Source organism: Lepidochelys olivacea (assembly GCF_965140295.1).
Source record: "Lepidochelys olivacea isolate rLepOli2 genome assembly, chromosome: 7".
NCBI lineage: Eukaryota > Metazoa > Chordata > Testudines > Cheloniidae > Lepidochelys > Lepidochelys olivacea.
In genome coordinates, this window is record NC_140417.1 from 72,274,505 (window position 1) to 72,293,701 (window position 19,197).

A 19,197-nucleotide genomic window follows, 5' to 3' on the forward strand; every position below is an offset into this window, starting at 1 on the left:
TCAGCCTCCAGGCACTGAGCCTCTGCAGTCCAGCCCTGAGTGAAGCTTTCACCCTTCCCTTCACAAATATTATGGAGAATACAGCACGCGGCTATAAGCATAGAAATATCGTCATCGGCCATGTCCAGCTTGCCATGCAGGCATCACCAGCAGGCTTTTGAACAGCCAAATGCATACTCAGTCATTCTGCACTTGCTCAGCCTGTTGTTGAACTGCTCCTTGCTGCTGTCAAGTTGCCCCGTGTACGGCTTCATAAGTCATGGCATTAAGGGATAGGCGGGCTCTCCCAGGATCACATTGGGCATTTCAACTTCCCCTACGGAGATCTTCTGGTATGGGAAGAAAGTCCCTGCTTGCAGCTTCTTGAACAGACCAGTGTTCCGAAAGATGCACGCATCATGCTCCTTTCCGGACCAGCCTGCGTTAATGTCTGTGAAACGATCCACAAGTGCCTGGAGAACCATTGAGAAATACCCCTTGTGATTAATGTACTTGATCGCTAGGTGGTCTGGTACCAGAATTGGAATGTGCATGCCATCTATCACCCCTCCGCAGTTAGGGAAGCCCATTTGTGCAAAGCCATCCACAGTCTCACACACGTTGCCCAGAGTCACGGTCTTTTGGAGCAGGATGCAATTAATGGTCCTGCACACTTCCATCAGCATGAGTCCAACGGTCGACTTTCCCAGTCCCAACTGGTTAAGCGACCGACCGGTAGCAGGCTGAAGTAGTCAGCTTCCACAATGCAATCACCACGTGCTTCTCCAATGACAGAGCAGCTCTCATTCTCATGTCCTTGCATCGCACGACTTGAACAAGCTCATCACACTGTCCCAGGAATGTGGCTTTCCTCACTCGAAAATTCTGCAGCCATTGCTCGTCAACCCAGACATTCATCACGATGTGATCCCACCACTCAGTGCTTGTTTCCCGAGTCCAAAAGCAGTGTTCCTCCGTGGTCAGCACCTCCGTGAATGCCACAAGCAATCTCGTGTCGTGGCTACTATGCGTGGTGAGATAAATGTCGCACTCCTCTTGACTTTGTAGTTTAAGGAATAACTCCAATGCCACTCGTGACGTGTTGGTCAGAGTGAGCAGCATACTGGTCAGCAGTTCACGATCCATTCCTGCAGCCGGAAAGACAGGGCGCGCAGTACACAAATTGTTGAAAGATGGCGCCAAATGTGGACGGAAGCACAGGGTTTGCTTGGATGCGAAGCAATGCATCATGGGGTATTGGACCCAGGATGCCCCGCGACCCTCTCCACCTTCCCACAAGTCTTAGCGGCAAAAGAGAAAGAGGTGCTCTATGGGACAGCTGCCTAGACTGCACCGCTCCAAATAGCGCTGCAAGTGCCGCAAGTATGAACACGCTATTGCGCAAGCAGCTGTCCATGTGAACACACAACAGCGGTTTTCCTTCTGAGCTCTCTGAGCAGCGCTGTAACTGCTGACGCTGTAACTTTGCCAGCGTAGATGTGCCTTAAGACAGAAAAGTTTGCTTACATTTCTGGGAGATAATGCTGCCCACTTCTTATTTACAATGTCACCTGAAAGTGAGAACAGGCATGCGCATGGCACTTTTATAGCTGGCATTGCAAGGCATTTACATGCCAGTTATGCTAAACATCGTATGCCTCTTCATGTGTCGGCCACCATTCCAGAGGACATGCTTCCATGCTGATGACGCTCGTTAAAAAAACAATGCGTTAATTAAATTTGTGACTGGACTCCTTGCGGAAGGATAGTAAGTCTCCTGCTCTGTTTTACCCGCATTCTGCCATATATTTCACATTATATTAGTCTTGGATGATGACCCAGCACATGTTTGTTTTAAGAACACTGTCATTGCAGATTTGACAAAACACAAAGGTACCAACGTGAGATTTCTAAAGATAGCTGCAGCACTCGACCCAGGCTTAAGAATCTGAAGTGACTTCCAAAATCTGAGAGAGACAAAGTGTGGAGCATGCTTTCAGAAGTCTTAAAAGAGCAATACTCTGATGCGGAAACTACAAAACCCGAACCACCAAAAAAGAAAAATCAGTCTTCTGCTGGTGGCTTCTGACTCACATAATAAATGTGAATGTGTGTTGGTCCGCACTGCTTTGGAGAGCGGAACCCCACATTAGCATAGACGCATGTCCTTTGGAATGGTGGTTGAAGGGGCGTATGAATCTGTAACACAACAGGCACATAAATATCTTGTGATGCAGGCTACAACAGTGCCATGTGAACACCTGTTCTCACTTTCAGGTGACATTGTAAGCAAGAAGTGGGCAGCATGGTCTCCTGCAAATGTAAACTAACTTGTTTGTCTCAGTGACTGACTGAACAAGAAGTAGGACTGAGTGGACTTGTAGACTCTATAAAGTTTTACATTGTTTTATTTTTGAATGCAGTTATTTTTTGTACATAATTCTACATTTGTGAGTTCAACTTTCATGACAAAGAGATTGTATTACTGTACTTGTATGAGATGAATTGAAAACTACTATTTCTTTTGTTTTTATAGCAAATATATGTAATCAAAAATAAACAAAGTGAGCACTGTACTCTTTGTGTTCTGTGTTGTAATTGAAATCAACATATTTGAAAATGTAAAAAACATCCAAAAATATTTAAATAAATGGTATTCTATGGTTGTTTAAACAGTGTGATTAACCATGATTATTTTTTTAATCGCTTGACAGCCTATTGTATATATATTTTTGCTAATGGGTGACTAACTATATAAACCACATACTTGCCAAACTACATAACTATAGTTCTGACCAACACTAGCACAGTATGGGAGAGAGTGGACACCACAGGGGTTCTGTCATGCTGCCATAGGCAGTAAGAAGGAATTGAAGGATGGTTGAGCCTGCTCTGCCTTTTATGTCCTTGGGGAGAGCAACTAAAATCATGTCAAGTACTCCCCCAATCTACATTTCCATTCTCCTGGCCTCTCTCCCTCCACCAAATCCCAAATCGCAGCCTCCTCTGTTTGTCAGTTTTCCCTACAATTATCAGTGCCTTCTTCCACAAATGTCCTAAATGCACAAACACCCTCCACCACCACAGCCAGCAAGTTCTCCACAGTCAAACCCCACTTTACTTCTTACCTCTGCTGTAACAGCTATAAGAAATTAGCCAGTTACTGATGGTTAATTTGGTGGTGGGGGTGTGCGAGGATAGCTGACATGTCTTTAGTTACAAAAATACAAATATATATAAAAGTTGTATATACTGAGTTGTACCCATTCCCCTCCCCTCCCCCTTGGTATATAACTTGTCTTTGATTTAAACTCTTCAGGGAAAGGACTGTCTCCTCATACAAGTTTAACAGCACCTAGCTCAATGGAGCCCCAGATCTAAACAAGTCCTCTGGGCACTACCTCAATATAAAGGTTAAACAACAATTACAATTATTAAACATTAATAAAAACAAGTATTCATTTGCTGCTAATTTTATATCCTTCCATCCTATGGAAGTTATCTTTAAGTATATAAACATAAAACATACAGACACCTGATTGATACACACACACAGCACACAAAATGCATATGTAATTAGTTACTGTAAGCCTATAATTCCTTCCAGAGTATCATAATCCATAAGAGAACCCCTAGTTGTATTTGCATGCAGTTTTTCATCCACTGGTATTTGGCAGCAGCCAACTTGGTACTCACCTAAAAGTGCCCCTTTCCACATCCTGCCCACTCAGTCGGACATGGATCCCTTCTTTTAGCAAAGATCCAAAAGCCATGTATTCTCCCAAGGCCCAGTCAACCACTCTGTTCTTGGTCATTTCCAATCGGCCTTTCAAGATCCGAGAAAGCCCTATATGGGGTAACAGTTGGGAATTAAAGAGGCTAGTTCATAAATGTTTCACATGCATATTAAATTCACATCTCTCAGAAAGCAGAGGCTGAGCCAGGGAAGAGTATCAAGTTTGAATGGTTACTCCCACAGTTATATGCTGACCCACTGTACTTGGCAAATCCAAACCAGCAGCAGCACAAGTTAAAAAAAACAACAAACACACACAGATCCTAGTATATCCAAGAACACACAACCATGCTTAAGATACAGATCAAGAAGAGAGGGCTAGAAATAGCTAGACAATATCTGACAGAACCAACAGTTGATTAATATTAAACTACAACAGTTATTTATATCACGGTTTAGTGATTGGAAATAAGGTGAGATACAGAGTTTACCAGGAAGATCATTGTGCAGCAATACAAAAGGATTTTTTAAATAGATTTGGTTCTATTTTGTAGAAGATTGAAATTAGCAGACAGGGGTTGGTTCAGTTTTTGTATTTTACACTACTAGACCTGTCTCAATATGGACTTTTGTTTAATTTGAAGTAGATATGGATTTTCAGATAGTATATGGTTTATGCACCAGCTGTTTTCCACAGGGAAGATCTTGTAATTTCTTCATTCTTTACAATTGCACAGAAATTTTAAGTAAGTAAGTAAACAAATAAAGCACAAGGTGCACCCTCACTGACTTTCACAGAGAACAAAACCGAAAACTCCTTATGTCAGTGTAAATCAAATAGTGAGAATACAAGCCTCGCAAACTGCGTGTCATATTTTACTCTGTTCTCTATTTCTGCCTCCATATTGATACCGTTACTAAATCCTGTCATTTGCCCCCTTTGCAACACCTCCAAAATCCTTCTCTCTGCTTCTCCCCATTCCTACCGCAAAAACCCTTGCCCTTGATACATCTAATTTCAATCACCACAACCTTCTCACTTCCAGCCCCTTGATTCTTTCCTCTTTAGCCTGCTTTGAATCTGTCCAAAACATCCATCTACACTTTCCATTTACCCAACCTTTTCCAGCCCCATTTCACATTCCTTCACTAGCTTCTCAACACTCATCCTGATCTTCTAAGTTATGTACATTTAGCTTCTGCTTCCACTCTGTTCTAATTTCTCTTCAACTGACCCTTGTCCATGCCCAGGTTACCTAACTAACTACTCCCTTCACCACGTCCTCGTCTCCAAGTTGTCCTCCAGGAAGCCCCATTCACCTGAAACCCCCTTTACACACTCAGTCAAGCAGTTTGCAACTCTCTCTTCCTTCAAATCATACTTTTCCAAAATGCCAATAACCTCCCTAACAAACAATGTTCCCTTCTCCAGATAATCAGGTGCTCTGTTTCACCACTCAAATACATACCTTTCTAACTTTCCAACCCATGTCTCTAATTAGTACACTGATTGTTTTTTTACACAGTCATCTCTTTGCAGAGGGTTCTTGTCTTGAGACCGCTCTGTAAAGCACAATATTGATGCAGTACAAACAAATATAACATGCCTTCTCACCAAGTGACCCAAATTGTACTGATGTGGATTTTACAAGAAATCTGTATGTTAAACATAGCAAAGGATTATTGAAAATGTATTTGAGGACTGACTGCTACAGTGTACTATCAGAATCTTCCTCCTGATGGGTAATTGTAGTTCGACTTAGACAAATTATTTATGCTAATTAAATGCCACTTGAACACAAACATTGAAGATGTTTAATTGAAAGCACTGCCATAACGTCGTTTTAGGAATTTTAATCGCATAAAACACTCCTAACCAATAAACTCAAGATTCAGTCACCAAAAATTACTTCAAATCTTAAACAGCTCATCTGGTGGTTTACGATTAGTGCACTATAATGGGGCACTTGGGGGAGGTTCATTCCTTAACCTGGATCCCCAGTTGGAGATTTGCACAGTAAAGTTCTATCAATATGTGCAAGGCAGAACACAGACTGGCCATTGACTACAGGTACTGCCAGACAATCTAAGCAGTGGCTTTTGCTCTGGATAAAAAGCACTAACACATCTTCACAGAGCACCTTCCATTCCAGCTCCCCAATCCCTTTCCTTCTCCATCTATTCTGGTGGCCTTTTGAACCACCTGAAAGAGTTCTGCAGACCAGAGTTAGAGTACTACTGCCTAAGGCTACATCCAGACTAAAAGCTCAGTATATGAGCAGGGGAAGTAACACTCATAGTATACACAAAAAGAAAAGGAGTACTTGTGGCACCTTAGAGACTAACACATTTATTTGAGCATAAGCTTGCGTGAGCTACAGCTCACTTCACCGGATGCACTGGTCTGAATGCATCCGATGAAGTGAGCTGTAGCTCACGAAAGCTTATGCTCAGATAAATTGGTTAGTCTCTAAGGTGCCACAAGTACTCCTTTTCTTTTTGCGAATACACATTAACACAGCTGCTACTCGGAAACCTGTCACAGTATACAGATAGCCTTAGAGGAATGCCACTCCACAGAGAAATAGAAAGCTATGTTTAATTAGAATGTGTACAATCCACACCTAAAATTATTCTTACAGTAATATTAAAACTAATCAAAGTGTCACAGCAATCCAGTACCTCTTCCACAAATGCACACCAGATTTTTAAAGTTAATACAGTAATTGGTTCAATAAACATGCTAACATAATTAGGGATCCCCTTACCACTGCTTGCTACGTTTAATACTCTTGAAGGAAAAGTACACACAGAAGGTCCTATTGCAGCTGCTGACATTGAGAGGTTTCCGGATGTATATTGACATTTAATTTTTTGAAGAGTGGTTACAGAGGGGAAGAAGATTCTCTAGGGAGGATCCTATGCTGAAGAACAGCCCTCACACCCAGGTGACCGTCCTTCACCTGATATGGACAAGGTAAATGGGGGTTATTGTGTCAGGTGGTTCCATTCTTCCCCACAGGCTGAGCATACTGCCTCTCTAGTGCCTTCAGATTCCACCAGCACAGGGAGAAAGAAATTATGCTCAGACCTTGGCATGCTAGTGCAGACCACTTCCCACTTAGCTAACTTTTAATTTTTAATTGTTTAAACATTAAACATGATTAAAAGTTAATCATTTAATGTTTAACTTTTAATCATGGTAGCGTTACTAGTTCAGAATTAAGCCCCTTGATGCTAAGGGTTAAGTTTTGTTTGTTTTTTTTCCAGAAAGCACTTGACTCTCAGTAGCAAGACTTAATGTAGTCACTGGACTACATGTGTCATGTCTGCCGACAAGCTGAAAGAAAGTTTGACCAAACTTCCTCACACCAAGCACAGTACAAAGATATGCCATGTGGTTTTACTAGAAAATGATTTCTTGAAACAAACAGTATTGTTTGACTAGAATATAGAATATCAAGGTTGGAAGGCACTTCAGGAGGTCATCTAGTCCAACCCCCTGCTCAAACCAGGACTAATCCCCAACTAAATTACCCCAGCCAGGGCTTTGTCAAGCCCGACCTTAAAAACCTCTAAGGAAGGAGATTCCACCATCTCCCAAGGAAACCCATTTCAGTGCTTCCCCACCCTCCTAGTGAAAAAGTTTTTCCTAATATACAACCTAAACCTCCCCCGCCGCAACTTGAGACCATTACTCCTTGTTCTGTCATCTGCTACCACTGAGAACAGTCTAGATCCATCCTCTTTGGAACCCCCTTTCAGGTAGTTGAAAGCAGCTATCAAATCCCCCCTCATTCTTCTCTTCAGCTGAATAAACAATCCCAGTTCCCTCAGCCTCTCCTCATAAGTCATGTGCTCCAGCCCCCTAATCATTTTTGTTGCCCTCCGCTGGACTCTTTCCAATTTTTCCACATCTTTCTTGTAGTGTGGGGCCCAAAACTGGACACAGTACTCCAGATGAGGCCTCACCAATGTTGAATAGAGGGGAATGATCACGTCCCTCGATCTGCTGGCAATGCCCCTACTTATACAGCCCAAAATGCCATTAGCCTTCTTGGCAACAAGGACACACTGTTGACGCATATCCAGCTTCTCATCCACTGTAACCCCTAGGTCCCTTTCTGCAGAACTGCTGCCCAGCCACTCAGTCCCTAGTCTATAGCGGTGCATGTGCTATATTCTTCAGTCCTAACTGCAGGACTCTACACTTGTCCTTGTTGAACCTCATCAGATTTCTTTTGGCCCAAACCTCTAATTTGTCTAGGTCCCTCTGTATCCTATCCCTACCCACCAGCATATCTACCTCTCCTCCCAGTTTAGTGTCATCTGCAAACTTGCTGAGGGTGCAATCCACACCATCCTCCAGATCATTAATTAAGATATTGAACAAAACCATTAAAAGACTAAGCTGAGTCCTTGTATGGAGAGGAAATTATTTATCCCACAAGGAAAGCAACATAAGGAGTGGTCTCCACAATCATAACTGCCTTTAGTATTTTAAAAACATGCTCAGACCTAGAACTCCCATTTCAGGAAGCAAGTTAGATTTGTACTTGTAGTACAGACATCTTTTCATACTATGTATTAAAGAATACAAGCATGTGTCCATCTGCACAAACGAAGACATACATGCCATGAATTACACATCCGAAAAAGAACAGATGCCTTGATTAGTCTGGGTAGTTACAGTCTTACCTTCTTTGTAACATGCCAGCTGCATGTTACAAAGATGTTCTCACTTCCCTCCACATTATAAGACCACAGAGAAAAGGAATTTACTTTAATAAGGTTAGGAGAGAGGTGCTATGATAAAAGAATATTAAATTCTTGATGGAGAATAGTTCAGTAGTATGTTCACTGTCACCTTCCCACCTGTCAGTAAGGTGGCATATGTGAATTGTGAAGGCAGATCACCAGCTCCTTCCTCCCCTTTACCAAAGTACCTCAGAAGAGCAACTACCCTGCGACTGATGTGTAGAAACAAACAAAGAAAGGACAAAGAAAGCAATGTCTGATATAGCAGAGAATCCAGCTGACCTCCATGTATTTTGAAACCCTTGAGGGGCACAGAGCTAGCTCCATTGCCAATGTGGTTCAGCATGTCTTCTGGGATGCCTGTTGGAGGACAAGTCATGCTCTTTGGTTCTCCATCCAAATTAAAAAACCCTGGAAGGAGAAATTTTATAAGGCATTCTGGATGAACAGAGGCTTCTAATTATTAAGAGAACAGTTACTCTATCTGCAATAAAAATAAAAACATAAGAATTTTACTGTTAAAAGAAACACTCTTAAAATGTCCTTCTGTTTTCAACAGCCAAGAGCCATTTCCACACCTTTTAAATTAGGGAACAGATTATTTCCAGGCCCTATACGGAACAATTCTTGATCTCACACACACAAGATGGCTCTTTCATTTGCTGTTTTACTTTCTCTGATTGAGACTGAAATTCAAAACATGTGCAGAGAGCTAGTCAGCACAAGACACATGCACCATTTCAGACCTGCTTAAGGCCTGAAAATAGAGGTCCACAGAGGTGGAATTTCTCTCTGAAGCAATAAAGGCAGGTAACATTACAGATAAATCACTTCTCTGTTAATAGGAGACTGAAAAAAATCGGTTTTCCAAGTGATAAAGTCTTGCTTTTGCCACATCCATTGCTAAAGCTGTACTGACAATTGCACCTCTGCCAAACAGTTTTGGCATCCTTTCGTTCTGCTAGCATATACAAACCAAGAACAAAATCCTTCACTTCAGAAGGATGTGGTGCCTAACAAAGGGTTCAATAAAGGTGGCAGGATTTTGGTTCAAAAGGAAAGCACAAATGGCACCAACCAGTCTCACTGGCATTAGGGTATTTGAAGGATACTTACCAGGCCAAGGTGAATCAAGCCAGTGCTTAATGTGTAGAATTTTCTTATCTTTAGACCTAGTATAAGCTTCTTCACAGATTTTATCATACTTTGCAATTTCTTCCTATAGAACAACAAGTTTCCATATAAAAGGAGTTAGAGATTAAAAAAAACCCCAAAATTGACATACTGCTTACAGAAAGTGCATACCATTCCAAAGCGATAAAAACATCCACATTACAGCACACAAAATTCCAGGTTTTTATCTTAGTTACGCCAGGGTAAACCCAGAGTAATTCCACTAATCTCAGTGGAGCTACTGGAGTTTTGCTCAGCTCAAAACCTCTTAAAACACATTTGTCCGTTTCTTAAAACAAAACCACCCTGCTGTTTGGTTCTTTGGGCAGATTCTGCTGCATGTTAGAAAGATCCAACACTAGATGAAAGATCCAACACTAGAATAGCAAGTGGTATTCCATGTCAGCATCAGAACAAAACACATAATTTGTTGCCATACATATGAAGATTAGGGTTATCCAACTGGCTTCCAGTGTCACTACAGTGATCAGGAAGGAATTCCCCACGCACCCTATGTAGCTTAGCTGTATAACTGTCTAGGTGCATTATTTGGGTACTGTGGGCAGAATGGCTCAGAGCCACAAAGGTATTTTGGCTCCTAACCTCCATTAATTTCAGTGGAAGTTAAAAGCCTAAACACCTTTGTGGATCTGGGCCATCTCATTAACTATTAGGCACGGTTCTTGCCTGAAGCAGGATACCAGACTTAGTGATCTTTGGTTCAATCTAGAATCCTATGTTCCTAAAAAGTTGGAACAGTCTCCCCTTGCAATGCCTTGTTTTACAGTGCTGCTACTGCTACGTCCACTTTCACAAGTATAGAAGTACAATATAAAGAGTTAGCCAGTTTAATATGAATAACCAATATAGTAAAATCTGCAGATTTAATTTTTATATGGTAGTTCAGACTTATCTCTTTGAACTTTGAGCACAACAGGTTCAATACAACTGAGGCACAAAACTAATGAGTTTGTTATCCTATTCTGAGTAAACATCAGCATATTGCCTACAATTGTCAATTACATAAGATGCTCCAACAAGAAGCTCCCATGATTAGAGATGCTGTAGATATAATCACGAATATTCAGACACCTCTGAATTGGTGTTCCCACAGATCCAAGGCAGGGAGATGAGTTTGATTCCATGTATCTCCCCTCCACTTAGGCTCTTTAAATCATACTAATTTGCGATTTTTCAAAGGCTGCTGAAGCACTGACATAGCCAATATTAACAGCCTTAACAGCCCTACCTTATCACTGTATCAGCCTAAGAACTGAGGAGAACCTGTTTTTCTAGGTACCATGTATTATTTTAATTATTACACAACATTCCAGTCCTTCTTGGTTGATAGTAGCTATGTACATAGCAGATCAACACAAGTGTCTCAGCTTCACCAGTTAGAGACAACCCTCCATTTTTTTCCATCTTTAAGCCTTATGTGAGGTAAGCAATGAAATTTAAGCTCATCTCCTGCCACACATTTCTCCAGTAGTACTATTTTCTATTTTATGTAAAACAAAACAAAAGACAGTCAGAAAAAGGAATAGAATGAAGGCAACAAAGTAGTGAAGCAAAAAGTAGTTAAGGAAACAGCATGCAGTCACTTCCTTCTGCAAACAACATCACAAATGGCCTTCTACCTCTGCTGAATACTGTACCTCAAACTCCTGCAGTGTTACAGTCCCATCTGTAATCAGTTTGTCAGCATACTTCTTCAACACTGGCACCTGCTTGTGAATCTGCTTGTACATCAAGGGCTGGGTGAACATGGGTTCATCCATTTCATTGTGGCCTCTCCTTCGGTAACAAACCTACACAGGGAAGATTCATATCTGTCAATAACGAGCGACATGAAACTATTCTCTAACATTTCCTGCTTTCTAGAGATTTATGAACTTAAGGCATTAAAGTTCTTGCTCAAAGAGACATTAAAATCAACATAATTCTCTTTGGGGTAAGAGCTAACTCTTATTTTGGGTACAGCATCTAGCACAATGGGGCTCCGGTTCTGGTTGGGTCCTCTAGGCCAGCGGTTCTCAACTGAGGGTCCACAGACCCCGGGGGACCGCAAACAGGTTTCGGGAGGTCCACCAAGCAGGGTGAAGCCCTTGAGCATCACCACCTGAAGCCCTGAGCTGCACCACCTGGAACTGAAGCCTGAACAACTGAGTTTCACGGGGGCCCCTGTGGCCTGGGACCCCAGACAATAGCCCCGGGACCCCAGACAATTGCCCCGCTTGCTATCCCCTAACGCTGGGGCTGGCTTTTATATGCAGAAAAACAGTTGTTGTGACACACGTAGGCCACAGAGTTTTTACAGCACGTTGGGGAGAGTGGGGTTCAGAAAGAAAGGTTGAGAACCCTGCTCTAGGCAGTACAATAATACAAGTAATAATGTAAGGCAGGGAAAACTACTTAACAGTAGCATTCAAGCCAATAAATGCAATGAGCGCAGCAATGTTTATGAACCCATATTAACATATTTGACGTTACTGACTTATTTTAAAAGACTAGCATAAAATATGCAAAGTGAAGAGTTAAAATTAACCCAGTACTTACTAAATCTACAACCACATCTTTATTGAATGTGTTTCTCCATTCTGCAGCTACATTGCACACATACATCACTGCTTCAGGGTCATCAGCATTCACATGGAATATGGGTGCGTTGACCACACGGGCAACATCTGTAGGGTATGGAGACGAGCGGGCCATTCGGGGATCTGTAGTGAAGCCAATCTAAGAAAAAAACAAGCTTCCATTAATGTGTGAGAAAAGGGTTTTTTTTGCTTTTCTTTTGAATGCCTGAAATCTTAGTTTAATACCTAGTTTTTACATGACAGTAATTATAGGCTTTTCACTTTGGAAGGTAATTTCTTCTTTAATTCATCTAACATAATGCATCATTTTTATCTACTTATTTGGATCCCACAAAATCCGTGTCTCCTATGCTGAGCACAGCCAAATGTGCTGACCATTTTCAGGGTATAATCATTCTAGTCAATGAAAGAGGGCTGGTATATACAATCTATCATGACAAGAATAAAACAAAAGGAATATATGGGAAGTCATCAGACCCAAATTGCTTAAGAAATTCTGTTTTTCACCTGGTTATTGACCACAACATGAATAGTGCCATTTGTGGTGTATGATGGGAGGTCACTGAGATGAAAGGTTTCATAAACCACTCCCTGTCCAGCAAAGGCAGCATCTCCATGTAGTAGTATGGACATGACCTAAGATAAGGGACGAATGAAAAAAAAAAAAAAAAAGCATCAGATAAAAGTGTAATTGTCAGTTCCTAGGGGGCATGAACTTTTTGTTATGTATTTTTACAATGGCCAGCCCCATAGGCCCCTGGTCTACGGCTGGGATTCCTAGGAAGGACCACAATTCAAATAAAAAAAAATATAAGAAATCATAACATGCATGCTTTTCCACATTCAGACTGCTTTGCTTGATTCCCAATTGAGTGAAAGTTACAACCTGAGGTTTCCAAGTTCAGGAACTAAGTTAATCAACCTGGTAATCAGTCAGAGAATTAGGAAGCATTACCCTGTGCTAATTTAAAATTACTAGTTTAGTTCAAAGGCCAACATATCCAATTACACAAAGAAATGTTTCAGTGTCTTGAAGTACCTCCCACTTCTAGAGCTCAAAACTTTGGTAAACTGGGCTATTAGAAAAACTTACACATACACACACCAGCAAAAGTTATCCTAGCATGCTTGTAATTTTACCTTTTTCCCCTCTGTATCCCCTCTGTAAAACTGCTCAGCTTTGGTCTTCCCCTGAACAACAGGGTTTACTGCTTCCAAATGAGATGGGTTAGCCACAAGCGACAGAGTGATGTTCTTATTTGTTGCTCGGTTGATCCTTTCATGGTACATTCCCAAATGATATTTTACATCCCCAGACCCCTAACACACAAAAGACAGTCAAGGTTCATGTACGCCAGCCATATAAACTACTTCCAATTCAACATTTAAAATCTACACTTCATACTGAAAAATGAATCTGGCTAGTTGTTACGTGTCACCCTGCATGGTATTTTTATTGAAAATAATTTCAAATTTTAAAACATTTGTTTCTGTTTTAATACCTCGGTGTCAGAACACAACACTTCATATTAACTAAGCACAGACAACATGCTTGTCTCTGTACAAAATAGAGGAAGATGGTTGGAGCTAAAACAAACTATGTTAGAGAGATACCCGGTGAATTGAATTCACTGTTTAGAGTTAATGACTAGGAATCTTTCTGCATTTGAAAGATGTGCTATAGTGTTTCATAAAGAATAAAGTTATCAGTGAACCCCATTGATTCTGATCACTTAACAAAACAAAATTATGAACTTTAATAGTTCCTAATACTGCGTATTTACATGGACAAGAACATCCAGAACAATTCAGTACTTATTCTCTATGTAATAAAGTTGCATGTTACCTCATCAGCTGCATCAAGTTTTGGATCAAACTGACAGAAGATCTGCTCCAATTCCTTTCGGATGACATTGGCCAGTACATTCAACCTACCTCTAAACAACAACAGAAAGTTCTTTGATGAAATCTTACCAAACAATTTTGGAAATTTAAAAAAAATGTATTTTAAACATCTACAAATACTGTCCCTTAATCCTCCAATCACTCCCCACCCCTCCCACACACACACACCCCCATACCCACCCATCCCAGAGTGTCCCTACTGCATCACCATTGGCACTCCATAGTGCCTAGGTATTTAACCACAAGCTAGAGATTTTTCTTTTGTGAGTTTCTATCACAACCCTAACATGCCATCAGTAGAGTGCTATTATCTAGACCAGTTACTTGACAATTATCACAGATGAGAGACTGGGGAAGTTTTACTTATTTTGGCTGTTTGGGGGGGCATCATATTTTGCCTTTGGATATATACGTACAGCTACTCTCATGCACACCCAAGTGCAGGCAGGATATGATCCTTTGAAAATATATTTTAATGAATGGTTATAGCAATAAGCTACAGTGGGCTGTTCATCAACTGGGCAGAAGGCCAAAAAAAATGCCCCAGTACCCAACTAAGGACCCCTGGAGTGGCTTATTGCTATCACAGTACAGCTCCTTCATTTTACATTTCTTGATTTTTGTATTTAAAAATTTTAAGCTAAAAAAACCCACAGTTTTGTGAAGTTAATATAACATTCTGTGAGTATGAAAAGTAGCTCCTAGTACAAAGTTATGAGAAAATAGCATGGAATGGTTATGAACCCTTTCTCCTACTATGATGAATATAATATATTGTTCACTATTTTTTCCTATCCCTTCTTTTAAGGTTCCCTGAATTATAAGGACCCCTTTTTCCCACCTATGAGAAAACTGACTACCCTTTCAACAAGAATTAGTGACTCAGCAGCCATGTTCCAAATACTAAAGTGTTTTCAAAGTTGATTCTATTGCCACCTGTAGCAGATTGAAACCTGGGAACCAAAGAGAAACCCCACAAGCAAATGTGCATCTCACTTTTTAAATATAAGGATATTTCCCCTTTTCAAAATGACTCTGCCCCTTCCTGTTTAAGATATTATTCGTCAATAGTGTCCCCATTCCTGGCACTGCCTTCCAGAGTATAGATAAAGATGTGGGAAATTGGTACACCCTCTCAATTCCAAGCTCTCCACAGTGGGGAATGAAGTGTAATGCCTGCCAGACTCTCTTCCTATTTCAAAGCAGGTCCTTGACTAGTCTCCCATGATGAAAGTTTTAGCCCCTCACTGAGAGATAGCTCCCTTAGAACTCTGTGATATTGATACTCAATATATCTTTTAGTTGGGATAACTAACCTGTTTTACCAACCTCCCTTATAACATCACATTCCCAGTCTCTAAAAGGGGCCAGAAACCTAAAGCAGTGTATACCACACTGTGCAAATGAGTCCATCGTTATTTGCCTTTATTTTAAATGAACAGTTACCTGTGAGGCATCCCCATTATTAAATATTCAACTCCCATTTCGCTGGATTTGTCAATGATGGTTTTAAGAGCAGGAATCATTACTTCACACCCTTCTAAACCAAAGCGCTTCTCTGAGGACCACTTGCGGGCAAGGAAGTCTTCAAATCTTGCCAAAAGAGGGAGAGAAAAGCAATAAGTTAAGGAAATGCATCAGATGGTTATTTTTTTTTAAATCAACTGAAGGGCATTTGGAGAAGTAACATAAGATGCCCACTGAGAAGACTTTTAGAGAAGACTTCTTAATACATACTCATATTTCTCAGAGCATGAATTTTATTGGGGAAAAATAAGTTCATGAAAGAGAAAAGATTTATCTCTTGCCTGCCCTACTGCCCACCTTTAAAAGTTTTCACCAGCACTTTGTGAATCGATTCTGACACCTGGACAATATTATGATGAACAAAATCAAAGCATAGAAATTATGGCAAAAATTTTCTAGTTTGCTGTCCTTACATGCAGAAAGTTACTACTGACTACAATAGGGAAAGCCTCACATGTAGGCAGAATGTCAAAAGAGTAAGCCACCCTGCAGATCCAAGAGGAGACAAAAGAGAATCCCATATCTTCTGGAAATAACAGTGAGTAAACAATTAAGGGAAATGGCAGCGTAAAAACTTGCAGCAGAAAACACGTAATTCCAGGAGAAATCTTGGAAACCCTATTCAGTGGCACAGCTCCACAGACTAAGTGATGTAATAGTTGGTAATTTGCCAGGAGCCGCTACACTGGAATCTGTGTCTCAGGAATCAGTAACTACAGACATAAAATCTGTCCTTTACTGACAGTTCTATGTTGTTCCGTCTTTTAATGGGTTAGGGCCAGAGGCACCACACACAGTTAAAGTGGCTTTTAACAAACGCTGAAAGGGTCATTTATAAAGCCTAAAGATATTGAACACAAAGAAAAATAAATCTTCATGAAATAACGTTAGTGGTTACATCATCAGTGTAATGCAAGGCCTGATAATGTCACAATGTCCATTAATACTCAGCTCCAAGTATAATGCTGAAGATTACCTCCCTTATGATCTAAAACTTAAAAGCCATAACAGCAGTGAAATGGCATGTTGCCAGAAAACTCTCCTAAGCTGACCCAACAGTTTGGATCTAAGGCAGCGTAGAACTTCAAGAACAATGGACATATCCTGAATTGATGTAAATTTGATAGCACCTTGAAATCAATGGAACCACATCCATTTACGAAAAGCTGAAGGTCTGGCTCCTTGAGAGCATAAGTCCTCTAGACAATGGGGTGAATTAAAATGGCAGCTGTATCTGCGATTTTCCATCCTTTGGGGGTTTGATGTTAACCCAGTACTGCACAGTGTAACTCTTTCCCTCCCTCCAGTTAGGAAGTGTATTTACCAGAGCACATTGCCACTGACTTTGGAAGCATTTTCAACATTTCAAAGTGACATCTTACACTTGGGACATGTTGGGCCGGGGGAGGGAGATTCTGGTTACATATGTTTAGAAATAGCTGGTTAAACTAGTGTCCTTACCAAACAAAAGTCAGAAATATTCACGAGCAGGCAGGCAGGAGGTGGACACGGCTGATAAATTGTGTTCACCATGTATTAAAGCCTTGCATGTGATAGAACAGTCACAAATTGGTAACATTAAAAGGGTCTCCTCACAACCTCCCATTCTTCCTGCCTCCCTCCATCCACACATGGGAATATGGAAAAAAATGGTTACTAATCTTTCCATAACTGCTGTTCTCTGAGATGTGTTGCTCATGCCCACTCCATGTTAAGTGTGTGCGCACTGCATGCACGGTCACCAGAAATTTCTCTCAGTGCTATCTGTTGGGCTGGCTTTAGCATCCTCTGGTGCTGTATGCTTATGTGCTGGTATAAGGGGCATGGCTGGCCCTTCACCCTCTCAGTTCCTTCTTGCTGGCTAACTCAGACAGAGAGGCAGGTGGTGGGTTGTGGAATGGACAGGAGCAACGCATCTCAAAGAACAGTAGTTACGTAAAGGTTAGTAACCTTTCTTTTCTTCTTCGCGTGATTGCTCTTGTCCATTCCACATTACGTGACTTTCAAGCGGTACCTAAGGAAGGGGGCTTGGAGTTCATGGACATGAGGATTCCAATACTGCTCTCCCAAACCTGGCATCATCTCAAGCCTGCTGGGTGATGGCATAGTGGGAGGAGAAGGCATGCACTGACAACCAGGTCGCTGCTCTGCAGATGTCTTGGATCGGGACCTGGGCCAGAAACAGTGATGATGAGGCCTGAGTTCTCATCGAGTAGGCAGTTAAGATGGCAGAAGGTGGGACACCCACCTGCTTGTACCATCCATGAATACAGGAAGTTATCCAAGATGAGATTCTCTAGGCTGAAACTGGTAGGCCTTTCATCCTATCTGCTATTGCCATGAAGAGCTGAGTGGATTTATGGAACAGCTTGGTCCTTTCAGTGTAGGAGGCTAGGGCACGTCTAACATCCAATGAGTGGAGATGCTACTCCTCTGAATTCTTGAGTGGTTTTGGGAAGAAAATTGGCAGGAAAAGAGACTGGTTACTATGGAACCACGAGATTACCTTTGAAAGGAACGCCAGGTGGGAGCGCTGTTGAACCCTGTCCTTGAAGGATACGGTGTACGGTGGTTCTGACATAATGGCCCTAATTTCTGAGACCCTTCTGGCCAAGGTAACTCCACCAGGAAAGCGACCTTCCGGGAGAGATATAGCACAGGGCACAATGATAGTGGCCCATCAGTCTTGACAGGACCAGGTTTAGGTCCCACGGCAGAACTGGTTCATGAATTTGAGGGTAAAGTCTTTCTAATCCTTTAAGGAACCAAATGGACATCTTGTGTGAGAAGACTAATAAATTAAGCTAAAGAGAAACCACTGAATAATGCCTTGCCAAAGCAAGAGGAGGAGTTCCAGCAATTGTCACAGCCAGTAAGAAGGAACTGAGAGGGTGTAGGGCCAACAGTGCCCCTTATACTGGTTCATAAGCGTGCAGCACCAGAAGGAGCAAGAGACAGCCCAACGGATACCACTGAGGGAAAAATTTCCAGCCACAGTACACACAGTGTGCACACACCTAGCGCGGAATGGACATGAGCAAAAGAACAAAAGCTTTCTCTTCCCTTTACCCTGGTAACATTTGGACTCTAAAATAGCATTTGGAAAACCAAAGCCTTTGTGGCGGTTCAAGAGGGCAATATACTCATATGTGGATAGCGAGGAGGTATCAGTGTACCTTACCTGAAGGACTGCCTGTAACATCTAAAGAAACATAGGGCTTGGTTACCACCACCAAGGATGTTCTATGGTTCTACTAGCATTTTGATCAGATTTTGACCAGTCCATATTCTGAAGAAGAGAAAAGGACATGTTGCCTAGGGCCTGACATCTTAGATGTAACCTCCAGGTCCACAGGATATTTAAACAAGCCAAGTCAGAAACTTCCCAAACAATCGGGGCTCGCTTTGGTAGTCCCATCACACTCTTCAAGGGAGTATGGCAGCTAATTCAGGCCAAGGTTGTTAAAGTGAAAGTTTCACCAAAGGAAAAAAAAAAAAATCAGTCAAAAATTATATGGA

General features: G+C 41.5%; 1 protein-coding gene across 2 annotated transcripts in view; it reads right to left on the reverse strand.

Annotated features, from left to right (window-relative positions):
- OGDHL (oxoglutarate dehydrogenase L) overlaps positions 1 to 19,197 on the reverse strand; it is a 116,007-nt gene that overhangs the window by 43,353 nt on the left and 53,457 nt on the right. For both annotated transcript variants that reach the window (XM_084635419.1, XM_084635418.1), the window contains exons 7-15: positions 15,598 to 15,744; positions 14,093 to 14,183; positions 13,387 to 13,566; positions 12,754 to 12,882; positions 12,206 to 12,385; positions 11,305 to 11,457; positions 9,590 to 9,692; positions 8,756 to 8,884; positions 3,676 to 3,826 (exon numbers count right to left, since the gene is read on the reverse strand). In XM_084635419.1, the coding sequence (XP_084491545.1) occupies positions 3,676 to 3,826; positions 8,756 to 8,884; positions 9,590 to 9,692; positions 11,305 to 11,457; positions 12,206 to 12,385; positions 12,754 to 12,882; positions 13,387 to 13,566; positions 14,093 to 14,183; positions 15,598 to 15,744 (1,263 nt within the window). The remainder of the gene's footprint in view (positions 1 to 3,675; positions 3,827 to 8,755; positions 8,885 to 9,589; positions 9,693 to 11,304; positions 11,458 to 12,205; positions 12,386 to 12,753; positions 12,883 to 13,386; positions 13,567 to 14,092; positions 14,184 to 15,597; positions 15,745 to 19,197) is intronic.